Consider the following 12,959-nt stretch of genomic DNA (forward strand, 5'->3'; position numbering starts at 1 on the left):
TTTCCTGATTCTCTACTCAGAAATACATTCAAGGGCATGTTAAGCTTTCAAATTTACATTGATTTTAAAATGGTGTAAATAAAAAAATAAAAAATTATATTTAAATATTTGGTGTAATAAATCAGCAGTGATGCTGAGAGAGAGAGAGAGAGAGAGAGAGAGAGAGAGATCAGAGCAACATTATTTATGATGAGAAACATCTAGAATATCTGATCATGTTGTTTTACAGTAGGCTGAGAATGAGTTAAAGAAGTGTGAGAAAATGACATAAATGTGGACGGATGTTTGAGTCAAGTATTATACACACAGAGCACAAACTGTGAGGGTCGGAGAGGAAGAGATGGAGAGAGGGAGAGGCGGAGAGAGTGAGAGGGATGAGATTTGAAGCATTTTTTCAAACACTGAGACACAGTAAAATTCTTCAATGTCAAAATGTGGAAGCAGGCTATTTTTATCTGAAAATAAATAAATAAAGCAATCTTAGTATGTGCATACAGACACATCTGACTGAGGATTTCTTGTCTGCATTTACACAGGCTCTATTTAGGGAATTTGTCATTATAAATAATTAGATTTTTCCAATCAAAATATGAAATACTTAATGTATTGTGCAATTATTTGTAATTGTACAACGTACAACTGCATTTAACTCATCTGTGAACACACACACACACACACACACTAGTGCACAAGGGGATTTGAACACACACCCAGAGTGTCAAGCAGCCATCCCCGGTGCCCAGGGAGCAGTTATGGGTCCAGTGCCTTGTAAAATGGACTCTCAGCCATAGACTGAGGGAGGAGGACAGTGCTATTCATTCACTCACACCACCCCATATTTTCCTGCTGGGGAATTGAACCAACGAACTTTCAGTCCTAAGCCCTCTTCTCTAACCATTAGACTAGGCCTGCTACTGCATAAAGAGCAATATGATATTACATTTAGTAACTAGTTTCATTTCCTCAGTTCCACAAATTCTGCTTTGTTTTGTCTGTTGGTGCCCACCATGTTTCTAGCCTCTGCCCCTGTGTCTATATCTAACCCTTATCTATGATTTATTAGTGACTTGCCATTGTTCTGTTTAGTTATTTCCAGCTTTTGGTTTACACTACATCTGTCCTCGTTATGTTTATTATATAACATTTTTATACCATCAGTTTTGTGAAGAAGGGTATGTTTTTTTAATCTTAAATAATAATTTATTTGATGAAAGAATATATAGTGCATTGCAAATACTCACACATTTAACTCTGAAGCTTTAGCATTTAAAAAAGAACAAGCACTTAAAATTCTCAATTACAAGCTTAACGTGTTATTTGTTGGTTTATGTGTTGATCTGTATAGCGTTGCGTCCAACATCTTCACTGAACTCACATAATTCATGATCATTGTGTGCATTTTACATCCTTTAATGTTCTCTAATTTTAATACCCAGCATACATCAAGCAAATATGTCACTGTGACAGTTTGGGACCCCAGTGACTACAGTAAAGTAATGCACCGATGTACATGCTAATTAATGCAGATGTAATATTCAAAATTCCTAGCTGTGTATTAGCTTTCTGACTTTCTTCTGCATCACTAAGGTTATGGGGAGAAACAGATCAAATAGTGCTCCCTAAAAACACACTGTGAGAGCTTATAGTTTTTTCAGATATTCATTCCATGTTCAAGATAGATCCTCAGAAATAGGATTTTCTTCATCTGGATAATCTCACTCTCTGTGGCAGAGCTATAGCAGACAAGAAGGCGTATTTACAACAGATGTAGTAAAAGTAAAAAATTTATTTAGGCTGGAGAGTCCTTTTAGAGTCTTTAGAGCAGTTGGCTTTTGAAAAGTTATTTTTTCCTCGTGTCTCGTTACTTGAGTTTGTTTAATCTTCTCTGTACAACTCTGAATGTTAATGCCATCATCAGACTTCTGTTCCATTGCTGGACTTAAATCAAACTAATCAGAGTGCGGTTTAAACTACAATGAATCAAATTAAGGCCAACTTGAAGTAAACGATTCTCCATGCTATAAAAAATCAATAGGTGTCTAGTGTTAAAAGAAGAAAGTCCTGACCCAGCTAAGATTTGACAACAGATCTATTAACACCAGCATTTGAACCTGAGGACATGCAGACTTGCATTTTACCTTCATCAAAAATTCACGGCAGGTAGACAGCAGTGTTTACAGCCGTACTTCTCCTGGCACACTTCAACATCATTTCCATAGCATCTTGCATCTACTGCATTTGCATTTTTACTGACTATTATGATATGCTTTTTAGTCAAACGTTTGTGGACACCCACTTCCCCAATGCTTCGTCCCCATTTTCTGCAGTGACAGCTTGTATACATATGGTGAGACATTGCTGTGTATCAACCACAAGAGCATTAGTGAGATCAAGTGCTGATGTTGGTTGATTAGTTCTGGGTCACAAACCCCACTCCAATTGATTGGATGGGGCTCTAACACAGCTGCAAGGCTTTATATTATTGTTATTACTGAGCAAGGTGACCTTAGGCTCATGTGTGGCTGTTCCAGAATGTCCTAAAGGTGGGTTATTTAGCAAGCTGGTGTGTTATTGTGTTAGGTTGGTTTGTGTAATCAGGTTGGCAAGTCAATATAGTGCTCCTCATATAATATTATGCAGCCAAAAATTAGAAAATAAAGCAGACACAATTATATTCTCTGTGTTGGTGTTTTTCATAATTGTGTTTAGTTACACATTTCCTATAAAAACACAAACGTTGTGTGTCCTCTCAAATTACTACAAATTTGTTCATGGATTTTTACATTAGCTCTAATTGGCCTGTGCTTTACTTTAGCAACAGGGGAGATTAATACTGTCATCATTACCACCCAGTGAAGAGAATCCCAATTATGCTCCTGAGTTTCTCACCGAACAGCAGTGTGTTCTCACCTTGTCATCGAGCTGTTTGTAGAGCTGGCGGATCTCCTCCTCAGTGGCAGTAATGGGGATAGAGGAGGGAGCTGTGCTGCTGTTTTTGCTGTTGCTGTCTTCTAAAGGAGTGTCTTCACTGAGCTCACACTCCACAACACACACACCTCCCTGCTCCACCTCAGGGACTGCCTCACCTACAGCCAACAGATATTACACACATAGATAAACACACACAGATAAACACACAAAACCCCACTCCATCTGAGAGACAACACAGCTATATTACACGCACTAATAAACAGACACCTCCCAGCTCCACCTGAGAGACAACATCACTATATTACATGCACAAATAAACACAAGACCCTGCTCCACCAGAGAAACAACAGATATATTACACGCACAGATAAACACACACCACCCTGCGCCACCTGAGAGACAACCCAGATATTTTACGATGGCAAGCACAAGCACCAACCAGCTTCACCTGACACACAAACACAACTGTTCACATGAATTTATACCATCTGCCAATGATTAGGAGCTGATTTTAATATGTTTATTTTGTCTACTCTCTTAATGGACATAACACTGACCAGCCCACTGAGCCCTTGCTGACCTGTCAGGGGAAATGTGTGAAGAAGAAAACTCTAAGAATTAACTGGAGTAGTGTGGTCCACACACTGCAACACAAATGAGACAAATCTTAACAATAGTCCTTACTTGGTCCCATGACAGAAAATCAGAACAAAGCAAACGTTTCAGCTTCTTCCTCTCATCATTGCTTACTTGCTTTGTGTGGGCAATATTTCTCCAGTTTTCTTTGATTCAGGTGTATGCTTAAAGCAACACTAGGTAGTATTTCTAACATAAATTAAAGCTTCAAGATTATTGTGATGCTTCATGGCCTGTAATAGAATAGGAAAATATTGCCTATGTTGTTGCAGACTCAGCACTGCAGAAACCGCACTATTTAACTATTTAACGGAGGAGTGTAGGAAACCACCCCCATGAGCCCAGGAGCAAAATACCAAATCTTACCTAGTGTTCCTTTAACACTCCTCCAGTAACAAGTGTTTAAACAGCACAGCCTGAACCTTCCATCTTATTTATGGGCTGAAATTAATAACCATTACAGCTGTGGAGGGTCACTGGGCCAAAAAACTAAAGTATTGTTTAGTTGTATACTTACAGGACCTAAAGCGTTATGTGCAAATTACTAAATCATTTAAATATTATATATTTTATATTATATTATAACACATTTTTAACACTTGATATTCTACTGACATGTTCTAAAACCAGTTGGTTTAATATCACTGAAATTGTGGATCCCAAACTTTTGAAGGGTGCAAATCAGATAGAAATGTACTTAACATTGTTACTAATGCTGTAATGCAAACTGTATATTAATTCAAACGTTTGCTCTGGGACCCATGTTTTGTCAATAAAATATAAATGTAGTTAATTATGTAACTAGACATTTAGTTACATATAAAGCATGTACATGCATGTAATCATCCTGTAAATCAAATGTACAACAACAAAGACAGTCATAGTTCTACACTCTACACTACTAAGCCTCTGTTCATTAAAGCCTGAAAGGCTTTCCTTATAATGCAGAGATAATAAAGTTACTGATGTACAAATAATGCTGAGTCACATTAGTGGCTGAATGCCTCACCATTTCTCCAGCGGTTCAGCTCAGCCTCCAGTCTCTGGAGACTCTCTTTCAGACTCTTATTCTTCTCCTTCTCCTTCTCGTATTTCCTCTTCCACTGCTCAGCGGTCAGCTCCAGGTTCACTGAGGCTGTGTTCCTGATGGTCTTAGCACTGGATAGAGGGAGAATGAGAGAGAGAGTGAAGAGCACTTGAGGCAAAGGGATGTAAACTTTGTTTTTAGTGTGTGCACTTTTCAGTATATAGACATAAATTATTGAAGTGATCTGAGTATGTCTTGTTATTTTTGACGTTTTCATGTCTGGTATATTACCGTTGTCCGAACATGAGTGTAGATTTAGTTTCAGCCTCGTTGAAGGAAGATGGGGAACAGCAGATGAACATAGTGGTTCTACAATTTCCCCCCAAAGAGTCCTGCAGTATCCGGGTCATCTTACTGTCTCTGTAGGGAACGTGGGTCTTCTACAGTGAGAAATGGCACAGAAGCTTTAAATAACCTTTCATTCAAATCATTCAAAATTTTGATTATTCATTTTTCATTAAAATTTCAGCTGCCCTTACTTTATAAACATTGTCACTCTGCATTATGTAAAAATGCAACTCTGTGATATGCGTCACCCATTTTTGGACACAGTTAATCAACTGTGAACACCCAGTTTGTATAATCTCATTAGAAAAGCTTGATAATGAGTGGGATGCCCTGGAGCAGCTGCATATGAGCATAAGGTGACCATGCTCAGTACCAAGCATTTGAGAAATGTGTGATTCAGTACATTTCGCAAGAATTGGAGTGGACGCTGTGGTTCACTACTAAACATCTAAGATGCTGACTTCACAAATGTTCTTGTGGCTGTATACCATCAAATCCCAAACCCATGACGTGCTTTATTTCACAAGAAATTTTGGTTGGTTGACAAACTTTTGGCCCTATAGGGTCTAGACCAGATATTCTGGAACAGGCATTTCACTGGTCAAATTATATTAATACATGAATCATTAATAATTTATAAGGACATTTCCTACTTCAAAGCACTGATATGTGAGATTATTTTACAATAGTACATTTTGTGGATGGCCGTAGAGATATAGACAGCATTGTGTTAATGATTAAATTGATAGAATTTTTGTTTATGTTCTGGCTTGTTGTCGCTAAGCTTACCGTTCCCTCTGCCAGAGCTGATATGACATTGCCCAGAGCAGACAAAGACTTGTTGATATTTTTGGCCTCATCCAGGACAGAACCTTCTGCACCCGTCTTACTCACCTGAGAGAGACAAAGAGAGTCACTTTTATAACCTTACTGAAAACTGACTCTGGAACAGTTCCATATGAGCTTAACATCACCATGCCCTGAAGGGGTTCTGGAATTATGCTATCCCCCAGGAATTTAACTGTGGAGCACAGGACCTGGATTCTCTGGACTGACGGTGGGGTAAAACGTGCTCTGGAACTAGGTTGTAGAACAGTGGATCTAACCTACTTTGTCTTGAGTGATTGAGCACCATTCAATACTTCTGGGATGAATTAGAGTGGTAATTGTTATTCAAAGCTTCCAACATTAGCACCTGGTCTCACTAATGTTCTCATGGCTGAATGCCATAAAACAATAACAGAAAACTTCCAGCATCTAGCCTATAAAGCCTTCCTTACTGTTCTTCTTCAAAATGAGTAAAAATAGCACATTGTTCTCAGAACATCGAAGCACCCAATGCTGACGAAGAGGGAGCAGTATTTTTAAAGATTTAGCTTTTAGTATAAACACTATCTGCACTATGTTGTCAAAGATGGACAATAACTGATATTTATATAACAAATTACCAAACAGAAACCGCAGCTGATAATTCAGGGTTTCTGGAGTTGATCAACATTTGATCAACAAAATAATAAAAAGAATGAAACTAATTAAGTGCAATCCTAAGAAAACCATTGAATGACTTTTAGGTGTTGTTAGGGCATTCCACACAGTAAGATGTTGCTAAGTGGACACTAGGATGGAACACGTTGTGAAATAGTCGACATGCTACCTCAGGTGTTGTTAAAGTGTTGCTATATTATACAAGGTGAATGCTAGGCTGGTTGCTATGTTATTTAAGACAGTTGCCGAAGTGTTGCCAAGTGGATGCTATAGAGGTTTTAAGGTATTTCAGGGATTTTTAAGTGTCCCAGATGGTTGCTAATGCCATGACGCTCTGTAGTGCCTGCTAGGTTGGTTGTCAATGTGGTTGCCATGGAAAGTCACATGGTGGCTAAAGTATACAATGTGGCTTATAGGGTGTTGCGAGGTGGTTGGTAGGGTGTTGCGAGGTGGTTGGTAGGGTGTTGCTAGGTAGTTTGTAGGGTGTTACCAAGTAGTTTGCGTGGTACTCCATGTGATTGGTAGAGTTTTACATAAAATATAAGGTGTACACATACTTTAAACCACATTTTATTCATATGGAAAAAATTGGGTAAATAGAGAAAAAATTAAAAAAATTGATTGTTAGGCTCTTCCATCTTTTCCAATCAAAAATCTCTAGACATGCATCACACAGTTAGACCGAAAAATCTGTAGAAATATGTTTGCGATGTGCTACTGTAAAAATCAAGGCTTTTTGTTTTTTTTTAACGCCAAGCAATGTTTTGTGTGCAAAATAGCAATATGACATGATGTTTGAAATGTCTAAGCATTTTTTCCTTGCACAGACAGAATTTCTTAGGCTCAAAAAATCAACAGTGCTGTCTAGCTCTTTAATAACCTTTAGAAAGTGCATCAGTGACTATAAATGTAGAGACATACTGCAAAATATATTAGCATATTTTTTAAAGATATCCATGTATCTCCATGTTTTCCCACATAATTATGCGTCAGTGTAAAAAACTCATCAGTGGCTCTTTGCACTCTGCAAAAATTGCACAACACTGGGACAAAATTAATTGCTTTACAATGACTTAGAATAAAAATTCTTTACATTAGCTTTCATTAAAATGTATGAAAGTTATGTGACAGGAAGCTGGAGTAGCAATTTTCATAACTTGCAGTCAGGGGTGTTTCTAGAGTACTTGTTTGTATTGGGAAACTGTGTATAGAGGGCCACAGCTGGAACTATCTGCTTGCATAACTGTGCAAAAAGCCTGCTCCATAAACTGATTTATTGAATAATATATTGAATGCTAAATTGGGCATTTTTTTTTTATATGAATGACAAATGAAAATCCAAATGAACACAAAATCTGTATTAAATATGTTCATTTTTTTGATGTGCACTTCCTTAAAGAAAAAAACAACAACCCAGAAACAGCATTTTTATATAACAGTTATTTAAAACTATAACATGGCTGCTGGTAGGAAGTGAGTGTGGTGGGCCCTGTGTGAAGCTCTAATGGATTGGCACAGGATATTTTACATCTTATGCAGTGTATGATTATAATTGAAAAAGTACAAACCGGATTCCAAAAAAGTTGGGACACTAAACAAATTGTGAATAAAAACTGAATGCAATGATGTGGAGTTGCCAACATCTAATATTATATTCAGAATAGAACACAAATCACAGATCAAAAGTTTAAACTGAGAGAATGTATCATTTTAAGGGAAAAATATGTTGTTTCAAAATTTCATGGCATCAACAAATTCCAAAATCATTGGGACAAGGCCATTTTTTACCACTGTGTGGCATCCCCCCTTCTTCTTACAACACTCAACAGACGTCTGGGGACAGAGGAGACCACTTTCTCAAGTTTAGAAATAAGAATGCTCTCCCATTCATGTCTAATACAGGCCTCTAACTGTTCAATCGTCTTGGGCCTTCTTTGTCACACCTTCCTCTTTATGAAGCGCCAAATGTTTTCTAGAGGTGAAAGATCTGGACTGCAGGCTGGCCATTTCAGTACCCGGATCCTTCTCCTACGTAGCCATGATGTTGTGATTGCTGCAGAATGTGGTCTGGCATTATCTTGTTGAAAAATGCAGGGTCTTCCCTGAAAGAGATGACGTCTAGATGGGAGCATATGTTGTTCTAGAACCTGAACATAGTTCTCTGCATTAATGGTGCCTTTCCAGACATGCAAGCTGCCCATGCCATGCCATGACATGCTCATGCAACCCCATACCATCAGTGATGCAGGCTTCTGAGTGTTGATAACAACTTGGGTTATACTTGTCCTTTCTGGTCCGGATGACATGGCGTCCCATCCATCCATCCATTATCTGTAATCTGTAACCGCTTATCCAATTTAGGGTCGCGGGGGGTCCATGACATGGCGTCCCATCCATCTATCCATTATCTGTAACCGCTTATCCAATTTAGGGTCGCGGGGGGTCCAGAGCCTACCTGGAATCATCGGGCGCAAGGCGGGAATACACCCTGGAGGGGACGCCAGTCCTTCACAGGGCAACACAGACACACACACATTCACTCACACCTACGGACACTTTCAAGTCGCCAATCCACCTGCAACGTGTGTTTTTGGACTGTGGGAGGAAACCGGAGCACCCGGAGGAAACCCACGCGGACACGGGGAGAACACACCAACTTCCTCACAGACAGTCACCCGGAGCGGGAATCAAACCCACAACCTCCAGGCCCCTGGAGCTGTGTGACTGCGACACTACCTGCTGCGCCACCGTGCCGCCCCATGGCATCCCAGTTTTCCATAAAGAACTTCAAATCGTGACTCATCTGACCACAGAACAGTCTTCCATTTTGCCACACTCCATTTTAAAAGACCCCTGGCCCAGTGCAAATGTCTGAGCTTGTAGAGCTTGCTTAGAAATGGCTTCCTCTTTGCACTGTAGAGTTTCAGCTGGCTACGGCGGATGGCACAGTGGATTGTGTTCACTGACAATGCTTTCTGGAAGTATTCCTGAGCCCATTCTGTTATTTCCTTGACAGTGGCATTCCTGTTTGAGGTGCAGTGACGTTTAAGGGCCCGGAGATCACGAGCATCCAGTAGAGTTTTACGGCCTTGACCCTTACGCACAGCAATTGTTCCAGAATCTCTGAATCTTTTGACGATGTTATGCACGGTTGATGATGATAACTTAAAAATCTTTGCTATTTTACGCTGGGTAACACCATTCTGGTATTGCTGCACTACCTTTCTGCGCAACAATGGTGGAATTGGTGATCCTCTTACCATCTTGGCTTCAGAGAGACACTGACACTCTGAGAAGCTCTTTTTATTCCCAATCATGTTGTCAATTGACCTAATTAGTGTTAATTGGTCTTCCAGCTGTTCGTTATATGCTCAATTTCCTTTTTCCAGCCACTTATTGCTACTTGTCCCCACTTTTTTGGGATTTGTTGACACTGTGAAATATTGAATCAACATATTTTTCCTTTAAAATGTTACATTTACTCAGATTAAACTTTTGATCTGTCATCTATGTTCTATTACGAATAAAACATTGACATTTGCCATCTCCACATCATTGCATTCAGTTTTTATTCACAATTTGTTTAGTGTCTCAACTTTTTTCAAATCCAGTTTGTAAGGGTTATCAATGACTCTTTTTCGAGCTAGCATAAATAAAGCCTATGCTAATGTAACTAACGCCTTGTCTGGTTTGATTATTGCCTTGGTTAGATTATTTTTGGTAGATTATTCGGTTATAAGTGGCCATAACTAAACAATAGGCTATGAGCTATCGTTACCTTGCCTGTTGCATGGCTGACATTCTTTAAAATATTTATTCCTTTATCTAAACCTGAAGTGAACTGGGTGAACGCGTTAGCTGCCTGACCTGTTGAAAAGACGCTGGGGCATTATGGAAACTGTAGTGTCTATAGTGATTTTGCATGATGTGTCCTGTAGTTGTGCTCAGCAGTGCAGGACAATATCACCCCTGTAATTTTTGTGAGGTAAAGCAACATTTTATGAACAGGCCCCAGCAAACTGGACTTAACGACAGTGCCTGCATTAATTCTTTAATGTAGAAATCTGAACCACAAAGAGTCTAACCTTCTCACTCCCAGCTAAATCCACCAGGTAAAGTTTTCCACTGAGTTTTTGCTCTGTCTCCACATGCTCCTGTTTGATGTTGATGAGGAAAATGCTGTGACTCCTGGAACTGTGCTCATTCATATCTGAGGGAAAACAACACAGCATTTACTGGAGTTATGAATACAATTTAAAAACAGGCCCAGAGGCACCTGAGACCACTGCATTCCTTATTAATTTCCCTTATACCTACACTGACTAGTTTATATAAATATAAACTACATAATGCTTATATATATATATATATATATATATATATATATATATATATATAATTACCTACTTAAAATACTATATATATGATGTTGTTATGACCCATCATATTTAGCAATAATCTCAAACACTGTTCATTAAAATATCTGATGGCCACAGGAAGAAAAGATCTTAGTTTTTCAGGTGAAATTTCCAATACTGCTAAAAACATTGTGTGTTTCCATCCTGTGGAGAGTTCTCAGTTCTGCCTTTGTGTTCTTTCCCACAATGACCTGGAAAGTGTTTAAAGTGAGTCCAACAGCACTTCTCGCTTTATTAATCAATTTGTTAATCCTGTTCCTTTCCTTCACTGAGACACTTCTCCCCTGAAGAAAGCACAGCAGAAAAGAACACTCTGTACCAGCATGTGCTTGTATAGATTTATGAAAGTGAATAGTTTAACTTGTTTAAATGGGTCATTGCATTACAATGCAGCTGCCGGGTATCTTTACAATGGTAATTTCAAAGGCGAATGAAAAAAATAAAAAGAGGTTCATTTAACTAGATGTTTATAGGTAACTTTGAACAGTCTCTATAATTCATTCATCATGAATTTGTAACAGGGTTTAAAGGGCAGTTTAAATAAAAAATTGGAGATACAAGGATATTTTTCATCAGCATAATATCTCTGAGGTAATTGTGGGCACAATGGGCTGGAATACTTACTGGTTACAGCCACATGGCGATTAGACTTGCCCTCATCTATCACATCCATCACTTCCTCAGGACTGGAGACGAAGCGTTCTGTACAGCCCTGTCACACACACACACACACACATACACACACACACACACACACACACACACACACGGTTTTCTAGAAACAGACCCAAGTGTGAGTCTCAGAGGCAAGAAAAACCAGGAGGAACTGAGACTCAAATGTGGAACTCATTCTCTTCTAGTCAACATTAGTTTGCCATATCATAGCACAATAAGAGCTATATTAATAAAGCATAATCAGGTGGACAACAGAAATATAGAAATGAGTGTCCCTGGACAGAGGTGTACAGATTAGCCAATGAAAAACTGTGATTACTATTATTTTAGACGATTATTGCTTAAGCCTTCCTAATCAGAGAGTTGCTCTCTGATTGGGTAGAATGGTCTTCCTTTTTTGATAATCATATAAGTACAATGCCAACCAGTCTGTGCATCTTTTAGCTGAGATAACAGATTTGGGCAGTTATCATTCTCCTCCAAACATGCTTCACTGTTGAGTGGAGTTCTGTTGCACTAATTCAAAAAGAAGCAGTATTGCTTCACATTACTCAGCAGAGGAATGCGTTTGTCTTCCTAGGTTGCTGTGGTTGCATGTGACCTAGGAGAGCCCCAGCAAACAGGTGTAATTGGCCACCCCTATATTGCAGAGGCATTTCAGCTACATTTAATAAAGGAATAAACTCTGTCAGATTGAGAATAATAATAAAGTCCATAACAAATGTCTGGTGTGAAATGTTATAGAGTGTGTTAAAACACACACACATATCCACCCAAACTATTTCAGGGTTAAACTGAAGTTGTGTAACAGAATGCACAAATGACCCTAGGCCACACCTGCCTATCTCAGTCAGAGATGTAGAAGTTAGACTTGCTCTGTCAGTTGCACATGTCAGTGCTCAGACTCTGAGTGTGCGTTCCTTCTGTGTCAGAGAAGCCAGCAGCTCTACGTTCAGTCTGATATTCACGTGTGTCACGTATTTGAGTCAGTCCAGCGCATGTGTGTTGTTGTGTTCATTATCAGGCGAGTCATGACTCCCTGTGGCCTGTCAGCTCTCCATCCTTCTTACCTTAACATATGGCACTCTGTTCTTATCTTCATGCACTGACAGGTTAGTCTTACTCACTGAGAGAGAGAGGAGAGAGAGAGAGAGAGAGAGAGAGAGAGAGAGAGAGAGAGAGAGATGGAAAAATGTCACTCATCAGGTTTCTCAGCACTTGACAGTCTCCAGGGGAAAAACACAACAACCATATGATAGAATAACAGGAGGGCGAAAGAGGGGAATGACAATAAATCAGGCAAAAGAGCAGAGAGGAAATTCAATGAGCGAAACTAAATGGAGTTGACAGAACAGCCTGAGAGAGAGAGAGAGAGAGAGAGAGAGAGAGAGAGAGAGAGGAAGACTGAGATAATAAGGCTTCTGCATGACTGAGGACTG

General features: G+C 39.2%; 1 protein-coding gene across 1 annotated transcript in view; it reads right to left on the reverse strand.

Annotated features, from left to right (window-relative positions):
* The window catches only part of kif5ab (kinesin family member 5A, b), a 55,972-nt gene that overhangs the window by 18,989 nt on the left and 24,024 nt on the right, over positions 1–12,959 (reverse strand). Inside the window, exons 6-12 of the mRNA XM_066663675.1 lie at positions 12,591–12,646; positions 11,470–11,557; positions 10,513–10,637; positions 5,732–5,836; positions 4,886–5,034; positions 4,577–4,725; positions 2,911–3,086 (exon numbers count right to left, since the gene is read on the reverse strand). Coding sequence (XP_066519772.1) covers positions 2,911–3,086; positions 4,577–4,725; positions 4,886–5,034; positions 5,732–5,836; positions 10,513–10,637; positions 11,470–11,557; positions 12,591–12,646 — 848 coding nt within the window. The remainder of the gene's footprint in view (positions 1–2,910; positions 3,087–4,576; positions 4,726–4,885; positions 5,035–5,731; positions 5,837–10,512; positions 10,638–11,469; positions 11,558–12,590; positions 12,647–12,959) is intronic.

Source organism: Hoplias malabaricus, chromosome 3 (genome assembly GCF_029633855.1).
Source record: "Hoplias malabaricus isolate fHopMal1 chromosome 3, fHopMal1.hap1, whole genome shotgun sequence".
Taxonomy (NCBI): domain Eukaryota; kingdom Metazoa; phylum Chordata; class Actinopteri; order Characiformes; family Erythrinidae; genus Hoplias; species Hoplias malabaricus.